This window comes from Aedes aegypti, chromosome 3 (assembly GCF_002204515.2).
Source record: "Aedes aegypti strain LVP_AGWG chromosome 3, AaegL5.0 Primary Assembly, whole genome shotgun sequence".
Classification (NCBI taxonomy): domain Eukaryota; kingdom Metazoa; phylum Arthropoda; class Insecta; order Diptera; family Culicidae; genus Aedes; species Aedes aegypti.
In genome coordinates this window covers 86,931,153-86,949,204 of record NC_035109.1, presented here as the reverse complement: position 1 = coordinate 86,949,204, position 18,052 = coordinate 86,931,153, and the positions used below count along the sequence as shown (strand labels likewise).

The 18,052-nt window shown below is 35.5% G+C and overlaps 1 protein-coding gene across 1 annotated transcript in view; it reads left to right on the top strand.

Moving 5' to 3' along the window:
• Positions 1–17,330, top strand: part of LOC110678094 (mediator of RNA polymerase II transcription subunit 15-like) — a 74,187-nt gene extending 56,857 nt beyond the window's left edge. The window contains exons 5-6 of the mRNA XM_021850689.1: positions 16,185–16,261; positions 16,444–17,330. Coding sequence (XP_021706381.1) covers positions 16,185–16,261; positions 16,444–16,953 — 587 coding nt within the window. The 3' untranslated portion in view covers positions 16,954–17,330. The remainder of the gene's footprint in view (positions 1–16,184; positions 16,262–16,443) is intronic.
• The last annotated feature ends 722 nt before the right edge of the window (positions 17,331–18,052 follow it).

Below are 18,052 nucleotides of genomic sequence, written 5' to 3'. Positions count from 1 at the left end.
GCTTTCACAGAAAAGTTATTTCGGAAAACGGGGGGAGGAATGATGATGATGTTGAGGTTGGTTGGTAGAGGTGGTTATACCGACTGCAGACAAAAGCTGATTCCGGTCGTTCGTTCCGAATTTGCGGCTGGATGCAGCAGGCAGGCAGCAATAGTTCGGCCGTCCCCGGTGGAACTTTTGGCAGTGGGACTTTAATTAAGGAACGCTTCCAAACTACGATGATAGGTGTGGATGGTTTGTAGGCTGGAGCGATTTTCACCTCGGGGAATGGTGCATAGTGAAAGCATAGGCTTTGCAAGAATTTTGTTCGCTGGTGGTGGCCATTGTTCTTGAATCTAGAGTGACGTTTTAAAACAATGAGTTTCAAAAAGGAATTCAACGAATGTTTTTTTATGTTTTCTTTCCTCTTGCAATTGAAAATTAAATAAATGTTTGGAATAAATCTAACGCTCCTTATATTTGCATTATTGCAATGTGTGTGAATATAAGACATTCTGCAGACTCACATATTCGTCGTGATTGATATGGTTATAAACTCAAATGTGTTTTATTCTCTCTATTGAGATTCTGCTCAAAGGTTTCCAATACGTAAAAGAACTGATATTGGTACAATATAGGAGATAGAGCATTATCGCATTTTTGTACTTACTAGTAATAAGTTAATACTAGGTTCGTGAGAATCATTTACTAATTGTCTTGTAGCAGAGACTCTCGTCTTCTGGAAGCACGCCAAACATATTAATCAAATGCTTTCTGTTTGGCAGCAAAACTCATTCTCTGGTCCATTTGACGTTAATATATTGTAAATCCTAACACAGGTGCAGCTTGGTGTTGCCAATCCTAGAGCAAAGATGGCTAAAAGGAGAAAGATGAACGACTCTCTATAGGCCTTTTCATGTGACAGGTCCTTCTATGCATTTGTTTACATCGGTGGTAGAACAGTGCAAACACGAGGCTGTCATACCCATAGAAGAACTGTCAACGAGTTTCCCGTACAGCTGATATGGAATGTCTTATGAATAGGCCATATATGTTGCCAACGACATACTATTCATGTAACACTACTGCCATCTGTTGATTGAAAAGCGCGTTAACAGTTGTTTCGGCTGAATGCAAATTATGGTGCTATTGAAAAACGATGATGAAGTTATCAGTACACGCTTTGCCAAATGTGTAAATATTTGGCTAGGCATAAATCAACAGACAATCATCGGTCTCAAAAGTGACACAATTTCGGGTCTGTATTCATCCAAGCCAATTATTTGCAATAATGTACGCATAGAAATCAAGAAAAAGGAAAAGTTTCAATTTTCATACCACATGAATTTTTTAATATTTATGAAATATGTTTGCCCAAATTGCAAACTAGAATGAAACATCGAGATCAGAAAGTGCGTGTTCTACTTACACGCTCAACGGTGTTTCAGAAATTTATTAGGTTAAAAGTCTATGAAAGTGTTAATTCTTGGCGATAATAATTCATTTTAATATCGTATGAAAAGCTTAGGCGACGTATCTTCAGTGCCGATTTTAAGGTGAAGATGAATCGAAGCCAAACCTCAAATATTCAAGAGCACGGATCTAGAGAACCGAACACCCGTTTGAGCTGAAAACTTAATCGATTGGTCACCACCAGCGAGTGACCAATCGATTAAGTTTTCAGCTTAAACGGATGTTTGGTTCTCCAGATCCGTGCTCTTGAATATTTGAGGTCTGGCTTCGATTCATCTTCACCTTAAGGAGCCCTACAACATTAAATTTAGAGAACCGATACACCAATTACTTTATTTTTCAGTATAAAATATTCTTAAATTCCATATATATTAAGTTATATCGAATCAGCACCATGAATATTCCACTAACTTCTCTAACTTTAACGAAACTTACTTTAGAAATTTAAAAATGCTAGAATATCATTTATTTATTTTCAAAACGACATTGGCGTAGGAACAGAGGGGGCCAGGGGAGCCAGGCTCCCTCCAGAACCATCCAGGCACCCCCACCCCCCCAGAATTTTTGATGACAATAAAATTAAAAAAAAATAAAAACAAACAAACAATTAAACATGCAGCAAAATCTTCTGAATCCAATGTACAAGACTCTTGTTATAGACAAACATTTCTACATTAGTTACATTATTTTATGTTGTAGAACACTATAGCGAGAAAACCTCGCTTGTCATATATAGCATCAGCGTTGTGGTTCTTACTTTGGTGAATCACGCGATAACCGAAAGCTTATCTGTCCGGCTGTCGATCGATTGGTAACTGTTAGAACTAGCTTCTTGTTGTATGTGGTAAACGCAATTTTTCGACATATCTGTTGTAAAAAATACCGTGGTAGGGCAAACGCTCCCTTAGTGGAGGTAGCTCCAATAGTGGAGGTAGTGTGTTTTGGCATATTTCGCGCTAATAAATGATTATATGATATTTTTATATTATGTACGATGCGAAAATGATACAAGTAATCGAAAAATATTCATGACATTTGACCGTAAAACTATTTAAAACAATTATTTTGCTTATTTTTTTTGCTCCTTTGCACCTATAGTGGTGCATCAGTACCCATAGTGGAGGGTCCCATAAGAAATCAATGGATTGCGCCCAGGCGTTGCAGAATTCGCTCTCATTTGAGAATGAAGCACGATCAAAGCAAGCAAAGAAAAACATCCCATCTGTTGCGGTCCACGATCGTCATTGTATCGCAAGGTGTAACAAGTCTGATAAATGGAAGCAGCAAGCGAGAGCCCCAACGAGAGAGCGATGATAAAATCCCTTTTTCTCGCTTGTTTACCGTTGGGGATAGGTGTTTTTCTTTACTGGCACGATAAACAATCCACGAACTTCCAATAACAACAATGTCCCCCAGGCTTGGAGCATGTTTAGAGGGGTTTTATCATGCACTACTATCCCCCCAATCTGATCAAACTTGTAGCAGTATACGATAAACAGTCTCTCATAATGTGCAGCATGTTATGATACTTACAGAGAGCGATACGTGAGAGATTCTCTCAATTTTCTCAGGATTCAATCCCTGATTGCGCCACTAAAGGAACCATTCTTAAAACATACCTCCACTAAAGGAACAGTGTTCCTATTATTGGTGCAAGGCTTTTTGCAGGGAAATTTCAAATAAATCGTGATTTTTATACATTTGAATGATAGAAGGATTTAAGATCTATCGAATGATACGTTAAAATCATATATTTCATGATTTTAACACCATGTTTTAGCAGTTTTCCCTTAGGAGCACCACTAATGGTACACTTGCCCAATAAAAAATGAAAGTTTGATTCCAAAAACTCGTTTTTTTAATAATCCAAATAATTCTGTTTCAGCAAAGAGCAGCACTGCATACTGATGTCCCATGTTTTTTGGAGGATACCCTGCTCGAGGTGTGTGTTATGAGAATCCACTAAATAAATCCATACATCAACTTCAACTCGTATAATGTCCGAAAAAAATAATTGAAAAAATAGACAAAGTTACTATAGGAATTTCTCAGGCTATAAATAGCGGGAATTCTTGTCGAAAAATAAGGCTTTACTTTCAAGGAATTTCGGCATGGTCAAGTTTTCTTGAAATGAATGGTAGAAATTTAACATGATGTGAAAAAATGTAACAAAATCGACCATATTATTCTTTGATTTTGATTCAATTTTTTAAGTAGTTTTGCATGAATAAATTTATTGCTTGAATTATATTTTTTCAAGAAAGATTATTATTTCAAAAATTATTTGATTAATATTCAATAGATTTGTAGCACAATTTTTCAAAAAGCTTTTAGATTTGCATTAAGGTACACCGAGGCAAGTTGAAACGGGTGGTGTAATATGAAATGCCAAGTTTTAAATATGGTGCCAATAAATATCGGCAGATTGTTCTACCCTAAACGTTTGGACCATTTATTAACTTAATGTTTTTGTGTTAATATTTCTTATCATACTACCATTTCACTATGATATCTTTCCATTTGATCTAACACCAGCCATTTCAACTTGCCCCGGTGTACCTTATAAAATTTTAGTATAATCAAACACCTCAAGGAATATTTAAGGGTGGCTTCAGAACTTTTGCAAATCTTTTCGAAATTAGTCAATATTGTGGGATTTGTTCATACTTTCAAAGCATTCATCCTGGTGGACATCCACTCATATGTCTACTTTTTATTATCAAATTGATTTTGAAAAATGTTCCCGGATTTACCTTAAAAATGTTACTTAATCTTTCAAAAGTTCAGTTTTCGCTCGCAATTCCCTTAAAAAATCATTAATTCTGTCAAATCTAACACAGAGATATTTCGCTGAAAGTTCTATTACAAATTCTTCTTTGAATTGCTTTAAATAGTTTTCCCAAAAACTTTATTACAAATTCTTCCGCAAATTTCATCAAAAGTCCTTAAGAAATATTTCCTAAATATTGCACATATTGCGTCAAAATGTCTTCTTTGTTTTCTTTTTTAGAAATTTTGGTTCAAATCCCCGGTTAATTCAAGAATTGAAAAATAATTGTCTTGCCCTCGAATATTTTGAGGAAATTTGTTGAAAGCCCCCAGCAATATTTTGCTTCCAAAATTAGCATAGCGGTAGAAGAGTCTGTAGCAAAATAACTGGGAAGGGGAAAATTTATGAAGATATTCATAAAAGAATTTCTATTGATTTTCCTTAAACCAGTTCTGTAGAAATTGGTTCTTGGTTTGAATTTTTGTGCGATAAGAAAGCTGAAAGCTTTTAGACTTTCTGGCAGAATTCTAGAAAACCAGAAATCAAGGAAGGATAGCTTTTAAGGATAATTTCTAAAGAAGATTCTGATGGACCTTTAGAATTTTGTTTTATTTGTTAATTCATTATAGAACTTTTTACTATCCTGTAATTTACCTGTAGAAAAAATATTATAAACTATCATTCATTGTACCATTGCCCACCTATTGTTCGACTTGCTCCAACATTTTGTTGTTTCTCCATCCTTCGCATAACGCTTTGAGAAGCCTCATACAAAAATCTGTCCATACTCCAAAAAGCAGCGTTTTAAAGAATTTAAAAAAGTAAAATTATACAAGTTTTGAAAAATTACAGAATTTTTATGCGTATGGTTTCTGATTCCTGAAAATCCATTAGGAATTCCTCAACAAATTTTAAAAGTAATGTAAAAGTTTCCACTAAGATTTAAATAAGAATCTCACATTTTCGCATTGAATTTCTACAGTACAAAAAATAGTCGAAAGTAAAACCTTCAAAATAGTTTGTTTGGAGAGGTAGGAAAAAATGGTTTCTACATCAATATGTTCACCATAGTATCATGAATGTTTAAAGTTCATACCAAATATTATATAAAATTCTAATTACAAAAACTTTCAGTAAAAATTCCATACGATTTAACGCGGATCATTTTATATTTTAAAAGACGTCGAAAAGGACACGATTTATGTAGTAAATTCCTATTAGAACCACTTAAGCTTTTCTGTGAGGTACATTGTTAACATGTTTCAGAAACTCTTAAATTTTGCGGCAGGAATTGAATGATTTTTTCCGAATTATATTTAAGCTGCAATTATTTCAAAACTTACCAACAAAGTTATTTCAAACCTTTTGTTTCTTTAGAAATCTGATGTGGAGTGCTTCATAGAGGAATTCATAAAGCAATCCCTAAAAAATATTAAGTTATTTCAGGAGTAGTTTTTAAACTAAAAAATTGAGAATGTTTAAATTTTTATATGTTTTTTTTTATGGAAGAGTCCTGAGTTTTTTATTCGCAAAAAATGAATTATTTCGAGAACCTGAAAGAATACTTGATGGAACTACTAGAGATTTTTTTAGAAGTTTAATAATGAATTGCAAGTGCTTAGTGAATCTGATGAAAAATTTCTTCAATTATAATCCCAAAAAATCGTAAGTGCGGTTTTAAGAAAAAAAGAAAATGCTTAGATGAATCTTTGGTATTTTTTTCAGATAAATCTACGAGATTTTCAGATAAATCTATGAAATTTTCTGATGAGATCAAAAAGCCTGAAAATGATTATCTCGGGGAATCCCAGGACGAACTCAATGAAAACTAGTAAGCAGTTCTTGAAAAAAGCGCTGAAAAGTACGAACATAATTCATGAATAAATTCCTGTAGGAATTCTCAGAGGAAACTCTTCAAAGCACATGATTGAATACCTGAAAAGATCAAAGAAGAAACACAAAAGACAATCTTTGTGAACTTTTTGCTAGAATTCTTTAAAGATTTTTGACTGGATACAACACGAATGAATCTTTTTCGTAGCGATAATTGAAATTTACAAATATCACCGATATGCCGCGAAATGAGACAAAATAAGAAGTAAATTAAATCGATACAAATCTGTAAAAACTACGAAATTTGTGAAAATCGTGATTATTGCGACCGACATTACATCTGTAAAACAAGTATTTGCTAGGCCCCCCTAGGCCCCCTCCTGATGGATAGAACTTAAGGTAAATAAATAAATTAATGTTAATTAATAAAATGACACTAATATATGTTATGAAAATCATATAGAAAATAATGGTATAAAATAAAAATGGCCTATGAGTTTGCATATAATTATTAAAATGGCTTCGAAATTATTTATTTTAAAACAACCTCCTAAGGAGAAGTTGTAAAGAATCGTTCGAGTTACATGAAAAATACATACGCTGAATTATTATTATGGCTTTTAACATGAAGAATTCGAAAAAAAAAATTCAATTGTTTAATTCAAAAAAAAAATGACGAAGTACCTTGATAGGAAACATATATTCCGAACAAAGTTTGATGTTGGAGGCTTTCAAAGACGTATTTGAAACACAAATTTTGTTCGATTTTCATTATTTTAATACAGTGTTTAAATAAAAACATTTTGATTCTTTTTAATGTATTTGAATACTCTGAGCAGAATCTCAATAGAGAAACTTAAAAATAGATTGAAGTACCTTGTACCTCTTAATTCCGCCCTAAATACCTATCTTTGACAGATACGCGTATTTTGACTACCACCTGCAGTCTTTTCCAGTGTCAGTTACTCGTATCCACTTTAAGCGGAATTAAGAGATACAAAGTACTTCAATCTATTTTTTAGCTTCTTTACATTTTAATGATAAAATAGGAATCTTTATGTGGCTTCTCTGATTGTTAAATGGCTGGGCATGGCGAAGTTTACGAGATCCGGACAATTTGTTTGCTTCGCGGATGATATGGACATTGTCGGTCGAACATTTGAAAAGGTGGCAGACCTGTACACCCGCCTGAAACGCGAGGCAGCGAATGTTGACCTGGTGGTGAATGCGTCCGACAATTTACATGCTAGCAGGGTTGCCGCGTTTAAATCTGCATTTCTTCATTGGAATATCTGTACTTCTGTATCAAGACGCAAAATATCTGTATTTTAAATCAGTATCCCCAAAAATTGATATAATCATGAGAATATAACAAGAAATTCCAGAAAATACTATTGATTTGTAACTACAATAATAGATAGTCACAACTCAGCTTGAATTTTAAAGTTTTCAAAATTTGGTATTTTTATTTATGCTCAAAAATCTGTATAATTTTGGCAAAACTCTGTGTACAGAATCTGTAAATCTGTATTTTTCCAAAATACCTGTAATCTGTGTATACAGATTCTTGGTCACGAAATATTCGAGAAAATCTGTAAAATACAGATAAATCTGTATCGCCTAGATAGCAGTGTTACGATAGACGGGGTACGTTCGAGGTGGTCGACGAGTTCGTCTACCTTGGATCCTTTCTAACGGCTGACAATAACGTTAGCCGTGAAATACGGAGACGCATCATCAGTGGATGTCGGGTCTACTATGGCCTCCACAAGAAGCTGCGGTCAAGAAAAATTCACGCCCGCACCAAATGTACTATGTACAAAACGCTCATAAGGCCGATAGTCCTCTACGGGCGTGAAACGTGGACGATGCTCGAGGAGGACTTGCAAGCACTTGGAGTCTTCGAACGTCGGGTGCTTTGGACGATTGTTGGTGGTGTGCAGGAAAACGTAATGTGGCGGCGAAGGATGAATCACGAGCTCGCCCAACTCTACGGCGAACCCAGTATCCAGAAGGTGGCCAAAACTGGAAGGATACGATGGGCAGGGCATGTTGCAAGAATGCCGGACAGCATCCCTGCAAAGATGGTGTTTGCTTCGGATCCGGTTGGTACAAGAAGGCGTGGAGCGCAGCGAAATAAGGTGGGCGGATCAAGTGCGTATCGATTTGGCGAGCGTGGGGCAGGACCGAGGATGGAGAGATGCGGCCACGAACCGAGTATTGTGGCGTGAAATTGTTGATTAAGTGTTATCTGTTTAGATGTTACATAAATAAATGAAATGTCGCTTCTCTAGAAGAGGTCATTTTTAAATTATTACAAGTTCAATGTAATAATTTATTAATTAAATTATGAAATAGGACATTTTCATAAGTTGGTCCTGATTCTCCATCAAGAAAAATATGAAAATATGACGTGTCCTCTCGATATCTTAATGATTTTAATGAAGAATCGTGATTAACAAATGATAATGGCCTATTTATTTATGCAACTAATCATGTTTGCAATAATCTTGAAATAACTCAAAAATCATAATCTGTTATATTCAGAATAATTTCAAGATTCTTATTCTTTTATCAAAACATATTGATTAAACCAAAAATCAGTTTATTTCCAAAGTTTAATCACCGCATGACTTTATTGTAATGGTTTTTTTTTCGGTGAACGTGATAGTACTCATTGAATTTGAAGTTGCCACACCCTTCTAATGGAAAGATATATTTTCGCCACGGGAAATTCATCTTTTTTTTAATTTCTATGAAATCGTCTGCAGCATTCCCATTCAAAAATTATTTGCGCCCTATTTGATTTCCTGAAGGATTTTAAGAGTTCTCCAAAAAATCAGACTTCTGTGAAAAATCTCAGTGAAAACCGCTCGAAGAGTCTGCCAATTCATCAAAAGGTTCATGCCAAGTTATCTTAAAACGATTTCATCAAAGAGGTTTTTTAAAATACGTCAAAACATTCAAAAACAAAACTTCCAAGAATTCTTCCATAGATATTTTCTCTCGATTTTCGGAATATCCGAATTTCTCCAACATGTTGTGAACTTTTTTTAGAACACAAGAAATTGTTTGTTCAGAGAGGTACCTGTGAGAATCTCCGCAAAAGCTAGGTCTGAAATTCTTCCAGAAGTTCTACTTACTTTTCATCTGGAATTCTACTGAATTTACACTAAATTCAATTGTGTACAATCATTCTGTGCAATTCTTCATATAACTGATAAGATTATCGAATGATTCCTACAGGTATTGTGCAAGGATTCGATTATAAATGTTATAAGCATTGCCTTAGGTCTGACGGTAAAGTGTCGTTAATAAATAATAATACTAATAATAATTGCCTTAGCCTAATAAAGATAACTAACTAACTAATTGCCTTAGGTAGGGTTTCTTCTAGAAATTGCTACAAGATCCATAAGTGTTGTGTTGTGTCTCTCGTCGCATCGTGTAATTGAAATTGCTAGAGGTTTTCTTCAAAGTGATTGGATACTCTCCAAAAAATTTACCCAGAAACACCTCTTAAGCTTCTTCAAAGAAGTTTGCAAAATACTTTTGATTATTCAAATTTGTTTAGGAATTTCTCATATATATTTGTTTGAGCATTCCTTCTCGGCTTATTCTAGAATTTACTCTAGGTGGAAAATAATAACATCATATGGTGATTCATGCAGAAGTTTCTATGTGAATTGAGAATTTCTTTGAAAGTTTTTCGAAAACTCTATGAAGATTCTGGAAACTTCCAAGACATCGCTCGAAATAAATATTCCAGAATTTAACCAAAACAATCTCAAGATATATATTTTTTTTACAGGAATTTTATACAATACATTTTGCATTAATTTGTTCAACCAAATATTTAAAACAGGAATTCTCTCAAGGTGCGATAAGAATTATTTCATGGATTTCTAAATATTTAATCTTATGCTTTGTCAGGTTTTATTTTCTTTTATCTATGAATATTTCTAGAAACAACAAAACAGTCATCTGCGGAATTCAAAGGAAATTTCTCAACATATTGCTTTTTCGATTCCAAAAGTTGCTGCTATGAATTCTTGAACACTTCCTTGCAAGAATTCCTGACATTTTTTTTGTATTAAGTATTTATAGAAGAAATCGATATGAAACTTCTGGATGAGTTTCCTAAGCAATACTACTTTGGAACAGCTTTTAAAGAATTCCGTGGAGATATTCTTATATGAATCTTTGAAGGAATATTGGTGGTCTTAGATTCTTGAAGTAGTCGTAGGTGTTAATTCTAGAACAAATTCTAGAAGGCATTTGATGAAGAATATCTGAGAGAAATACTAAAAGAGTTTTTAAACTTTTGTTAGATCCTTGTATGTAGTTCAATGGGAGACATTTGATATATCATTAGTTGAACTCTTGACGCATTTTGTGCCAACGCGAATAGATATTGGCAGCACCCTCTCAGATTTCAATGAAATTTTCTGGATCTGTAGACCTTGACGAAACAAGCCGCTTTGAATTCTTAGTTTTCCCAAAATTTTGGGACTATCATTTGAAAAAAATCACACGTAATCGAAAAGTGGCAACTTCCACGAAACAGTGTTGTATGGATGACTTGTAGAAGATTGTCTCAATATTATAATAAAAATACTGAAAAAATCTCATTGTGGTCTACACTATTTTTTTTTCTAAATTTGGAGTTGATTTAAAATAATGGCCATTATTCAACGAAATTCTGTCTCAAGATTTTGATGCTTACCGTCAACCGTCCATACATCGTATCGAGATAGGCACTATTGAGTAACAAAAAAAAATGTCAATGAAAACTTTTTGAGCGTGTCATTTTCAGAGAAAACTTAACAAATTGAAGTCACCATCATGTTAGGGGCCTTCCTTAGCCGAGTGGTTAGAGTCCACGGCTACAAAGCAAAGCCATGCTGAAGGTGTCTGGGTTCGATTCCCGGTCGGTTCAGGATCTTTTCGTAATGGGACTTCCCTGGGCATAGAGTATCATCGTACCTGCCACACGATATACGAATGCGAAAATGGTAACTTTGGCAAAGAAAGCTCTCAGTTAATAACTGTGGAAGAACACTAAGCTGAGAAGCACGCTCTGTCCCAGTGGGGACGTGCATCAAGAAGAAGAAGATGATCATGTAAGAATTCAGAAAAAAAAACTCAGTACGCGAGCCAATTTTGTCTGTTCAGTTTACTTTGAATTATCGAGAATTCCATATAAAAATGGTCTCGTTTGGAACTACACTACAAAAAAAAAGATTTTCACAAACTCAAGTGGATTAAAAACAAAATGTTAATATTTCATTAGGAAGTTTTTTTTCTCTCAAAATAAGCAATTGTGTTTATTACCAACCGTCCAAACATTGTGAAATTGACACTTGTAAAGAAAACAAGTATTTTAACAAAAACTCTTCCATGTGTTAAAATAATTTCAAGATTGTTTTTTTAAACAACATTTAGCAGGTGAAAGTCATAATTATCTCAAAATTCAATAAAGCTCAATAAGCGAGTAAATTTTTCATGATTAGTTCAGTTTAATTTATTTCAGAAACCATAAAAAAATGCTTCAATAATTTTATTACATGTTGTTTTTTGGAAAATCGTCGAGATATTTCTTTAGATATCAATACTAGCATTTTCTTTTGGAATCTGGTATACATGTTCCACAATTTTATCAAGAATTCTTCTAACGAACTCTTTGAAGGCATTTTTCTAGAGATTTTTAATGGAAAACATTTAAGAATTTCTTTAAAATTTATTTCAGGGATGTCTTTAAGAAAAACTGTGAAAAATGTTTCGATATTTTTTTCAGCAATTCTTTCTTAAATTCTTTCAGAATTATCACCAACGATCAAAAGTTACTAGAGGTTCTTAGATATATTTTTGGATAAATTATTATTAGAAAAATAAAACCTGAAGAAACCATTGATTTTTTTTCTAATGTGTACTTAAAAGATTTCTTGTGTCAATAAAAAACCTAAAGAAAGCACTGAATGAAGTCCTAAGAAAATGTTTTTTCAGTGATCCATTATTTTTAAAAATATGCTTGGAAGAATTCATGTTCCAACATCTTGAGAAAAATGAATTGCGCGGAAATCACAGAATATTTTTTTGTAAAGAACAAAAACGAGATGTTCTAGATGAACTTTGTCACATACCAGGAGTAAATAAAAACATGATATGACGTTTCTGGATAAATTCATGCAACTATTGAAAATTTTCAAATTTTGGAAATCTTTTGATAAAATTTTTAAGAAATGTTTGTAAAGAATACTCCAGGGATGATTTCTATATCTTTTTCTTCTTCTTCTTCTTGGCATAACGTCCTCACTGGGACTGGGCCGGCTTCTCAGCTTAGTGTTCAATGAGCACTTTCGCAGTTATTGACTAAGAGCTTTCTTTGCCAAATTTGCTGTTTTCGCATTCGTATATCGTATGGCAGGTACGATGATACTCTATGCCCAGGGAAGTCAAAGAAAATTTCCAATGCGAAAAGATCCTGGAATGACCGGGAATCGAACTCAGACACCTCCAGCATGGCTTTGCATTGTAGCCGTGGACTCAAACCACTCGGCTTAAGTAGACACCCCAGAATTTTTATATAAAATTCTTGAAAAAATATCTGATGCAATCCAAGAGAAATGCCAGGAGAAATTTGTGCAGAAATTGTTACAAAAGTAATTCTAGAATAATCCGTGAAGGAATGCTTGGAAAAACATGCCAAATTCTTAAACAATTTTCCAAAAATCCTATGACAAACTTCGTTGGAAAAGCCCAATCAGCATTTCTGTAGAAATGCTTATGCAAATATCTTAAAACTATTCAAGGCAAACTACTGGAAAAAAAATTGGAGTATTTTATTTAAAGAATCCATGCCTATTACAATGTTTGAAGATGTTCTAAGCAAAACTCCTGGTTTGCTGTAAATATTGTATTAATTCCATGAATAAAATTGAATTTCTGCAAAGGAGTTCTGGAAGCAGCTCTCACAGCAGAACATACTTTTTGATTAGTCGCAGGTTATATTTCACCGGCGATTTTCAGTGGAAGTGGGTCTTCGAAGGAGTTTATGGAGCCATTAGAGGCAAAATTACGAGAGAGTTATCAGGGCGAATGCACAAAAGAATATCTTGAGAGATTACTAAAGATATCTGAAGGAAAAACAACCGTTAAAATTAACTCATGATTCGTTTTTTTTCTGAAAAAAAACATAATTCCTAGAGCGTCACTAATTATGGGTGTGCTTTCCAATTGAGTTCGAAACGGAATACATTTCTTAAAAGTGGAGAATATTTTTTGACAGTGGTATTTTAGATTGAAACTTGTAAGAATCCCTAAAAGCTTCTTAGTACGTTTTTTGCAACATTTACTAAAACAATTCATGATGTAGCGTTTGTAGCAATTTTTAAAAAAAATCGCGGATGATATCGGACTTCTAAAATTATTCTGGACGAATAAATTATGCATGGAATTCTTGGATGAAAAAAAAATCAAGATAACTTAACAGATGCTTGGCAAAAACCTCCGCAAAATCCTCTGTGGACAATAGATAAAACATTCAAATGATGTTAAATTTGGTCTTAATTTTAACCGAAATCATAGAACAACTTTACGTAAATATGATTTGTAAAGATCATCTGTTAAAAGTTCAAAAAATATATTCAGCCAGTTTTTTTTTTTCATTAGTCTGGGGGAAGACAGAGTACTTCGTGAAGCCCAAGCAGGACAGTTCGGTTTTGCGTCGTCCGATAGATTTTGCTCACGATTTTGCGCGTGTTTTCGTCGCCGGAGATTTTTTTTTCCTGTTTTGGAGCGTCTTGCTGGGTAGGTATTTGGGAAGGCCCAAGCAAGACTGTTTGTTTTCGGGACGCCAAGAAGTTTTGCTGTCAGTGTCAGTTTTGTGTTCAGTCGAGAATGGATTACCAACTGGTGAGTTCGTTTCATGCTTATGATAACACATTTTTTCTTGAAAGCGTAACTTTTATGTAATATCAAAACAAACTTTGTAGGGTTTGTCACTATAAGTGTCGGCATTATGCTTTTTTCTTATACGATTTCAATATACATATATTTTTCTCTTTTTGACATTATTAAAATTATCTTTTGAATTGTTCGACATTGTGAATGTTGACGTTATTTTCTAAAACTTCTACCACATCGAGACAAAATGCACAGTAATATTCATATGTAATTTTCAAACAAACTATGTATGGTTCGTCACTACAAATGTCGGCATTATTCCTGTTTTATTTTTTTTAAATATATACATGTAATTTTCAGTTTTCGTCATTAATAAAAACGTCTTTTGAATTGTTCGACATTATAGATGTTGACGTATTTTTTAAAGCTTCTACCAAAAACTTCTCGAGACAAAAATACAAAACTAGCTTTAAATATAAGTCGTATATTTCCCTCTTGTCCATGGATCGCATCACCGACCAGAGTTGACTCTCAGATCTTTTCCTCCCTCACTAATAAACACCCTTCCCGTGGTGATTGTGGAGATGCAGAGGTATTCTCGGTCTCTAGAAGCAACAATCATTACACCCTAACATTCCTTCTCCATCCCAACTGACTGTAAGGACTTGGCCGGCGCCGTTATTGATCAATTATATAAGATCTGCTAAAATTGCACTTCGAGAGTAAGCGGAAACTCCCATCCCTTATTCATTTGGATCGTAGTGCAATTCTTACCAGTTCCGATCAATCACGGAGTAGCAACCATTGACATGTACAGTCAGTCTATGCTATGCTATGCTATGCTTTTTCATTCGTCTGGGGGCAGACAACCCCCTGCCTCCTTAGACTACGCCCATGACTGTTCAAGATTTAACGTTTGGTCTTCAACCTTTTCTTATTAGAATGATAAAGTTCTGCCCACGGCTTCACATATTATTGGCGAATCAATCAAACTGACTGGATCGGTTGAAAACCATTCCTCACTAACCATTTAAATGTCCATCAAAGTACCACTTCAACCTTTCGATCACAACAAGTTCATCCATCATGGCTCAGGTCATAAAGCCACTGCGTTGTGGAATACGTTAAGCTTCTCCCGACCAGTGTTTCTTCTCCCGAAAAAGGCAAGGCAATTACCCATTTCTGTTTGTAGCGCTTAACAATACTGATGGAATTTCTGATGACATCCTTGGAGACGACTACAAACAATTGATTCGGCACTCTTTCTAATCCACAACGTTAACTGAAGCATTACTTGTTTTATATCCACTGTGCAAAAGAATAGACAGTGTTTGGATTTTGATCCGAATAAGCCGATCGAGCCATATTCGGAGAGTGCTACAGTTCGCGAACCATAACAGTTCGTTGCACATCGCAATCGGAGAGCCCTATGAATGTAAACATTCACTCTCTCATATGGTACGTGTCACGAGAGCGTTCAAGAACAGTAACTCTCACAGACTGCAACAGTAACGAGCCATTCGGGTGATTTATGTTTTGCATAAAATTGGTAATAACTTTCATATTTTCTAGTAATGCAGCCTTCAACAACCTAATCCATTGGATCATTGAACATCCTTTTGGACAGAAAATGGAAAATATTCGCCTCTGTTTCTTGATCAGGATGAGAGTGGATAAGCGAATGTTACAAGTGTTAACACACATTGATCGGCACCAAACAGTGAATGGTGTGTGTCTGTCTTGTTTACGTTCATGGTTCGTTATCTTCCACGAACGATATATGTCATGGGTGTTGTATGAATGTAGGCGTATAAATGGGGCAAAATTATGGCTCGTGTGTCAATGATCGTTAAATTTTCCAAAGCCTGGAATCTGATGTCCTTGTAGGGGTGCGTTTCATATATTGGCGTTCTTGTATGAAATTGACATATTTTGGGGCCATCCCTTCCTGTTTATAGCTACGCCCTTGAGTCTTCCGGATATTTTCAAATAAGGAGCTTGAAAAAAGCTGTATGAACCTATCTATATTTCCAAATCTCGTAGCCTAAACAAATCCTTAAATTGGGCTTCTTGAAAAAAATGTGCTTTCATATAGATATGGGCATGAAGGTATTGATCTATTTATAAACAAAAATCTCTTTAGTATATTCAGTATTAATAAATTTGTACAAACATTTCCGTCCAATTAAATAATTTTCCTATTTTGCTCTGGTTTCGTTTTCAGGATCATATGCCGTTCCAGTGGCAGCCAAACAATACCTATCAACTGTCGCTTCTCCCACCGTAGCCACCCCTTCCCATGTGAGTAACAGTCACCGCTAATTCAATTGGAAAGCGCGCGTTGAAACATAAAGCTTCTGTGGATTTACGTCCTGAAATATTCAATTTAATTGATCCTAGTCGCAAATTGAATTAATCCGAATAAATCAATCTACGCGCTAATCAATCTTCCTCACTCCCACCGGTTTTCCATTACGTTTCAGATCAAGCAGCTGATCCCGGTGACGACAGCGACCACCACGCAGCATCACGGCAAGGGCGTCAGTTATTCCACCTTCACCCAGCAGGCGAATCCCGCCTCGTTGGGCCACCAGCAAAACCAGTCTCCATACTACAACACGGTCATCGCCCAACAGTACCAACAGCAGCAACAGCAGCAAAGTCAAGCCCAGCAGCAACAGCAACAGCCACCGGCAGCCCGCTTCCAAGTGTACTCCACGTTGGCTACGCCGCTGCAGAAGCCCCAAGTTCTGTACGCCGCCCATCAATACGCCCAACCGTCCATCCCGGCAGCCATCTACGCCACTGCGGCCAGCCCTTTTCAGCAGTTTCAACATCAACCGCAGTCATCGTACCCGCACTACGGCAGTCAGTTTTTCCACCCTCAACCACCCCAGCATCAACAGCAGCTGCAACCTTACGCCCAGTTGGCCAAAATCGCGTACAACCCGGGAGCCGCTTCGCTGCAGAAGGGATACTATCCCGTTCAATAGATCCGACCAGCGCATTTCAATCCCTGCCCCCTTTTGTTCTAGCGGATCGAAGTGATTGTGAATTGGCTGCCATCATCATTGCGTTCTGTTTTAGTTTTAGGTTTTCTACCATTTAGTAGTTACGTTGCAATGACACACACACACATTCCCGACGTCAGCCCCATGGAGTCTCCTCAGCGTAGTCCCCCACTTCCGTTCTCGATGGTGGATGCGTTTGCTGGTTGGTGTTTTTGTTCGATATTTATTGGTGTTTTAGATAAGCTCCAAGCATAGATTTAGGCCTCTGTGTAGGTCGCAATTGAAATGGATTAGACAATAGACATCTGTTGGATTGTTGATTTTGATTGACTGAACGAGCAATGCTCGGGTAGGTTAAATGGTTGTTTTACGGTTTGGAAATGGTAGAGAAATCCTTCGGCGAACCTGGGGTAAATATTTTAAGGGAGTTTGGATACAAAAGAAAAGTCGGGGAAAAACGTTGATATTTTTAGATCATTGGTAACGTTTCGATCCTATTGTTCGGTTCTTCTTCAAGACTTGATTAAATTTAAGATTCACCAAACAAATCCTGAGGCAGACAAAGAGATTCTGAATACGCCATCAAGTTTGTATATTTAGCCCATCCGTGTGTATTTAGATCATTTTTTTTGTCAAACTGTGTTATAAGACTGAGATTAATTAACCCTACATGACATTATAGACTACTACACTGCCGTGAAGCGCAAGTCAGTCCCATCAGTATTTTCGTCAAAATTGAGTTGAGTTCAGTTTTTAGCATCTCTTACAATGCTCTTTCAGCTGAATCTATGACAAAAGATCGAAAGACAAAAGGTCGAAAGGACGAAAGGTCGAACATATTTTTTCAAAGAAGGAAAAATTTCCCACCGGACAAATCATTTTCGACGTTTTGTCTTTCGACCTTTTGGCCATAAACCCTTTCAGCTGTGGTGCGATTTTTTAGGAAAAATAAGAAAAAAAACAGCTAGTCAAATTATCCCATAATGATAAGTAATCGCATATCAGTCCCACTACAGACTTTCGCACAGTGAAATACAAAAATGTAACTCGTTTTGATCATCTTTATACTTTTCTCGGAAAG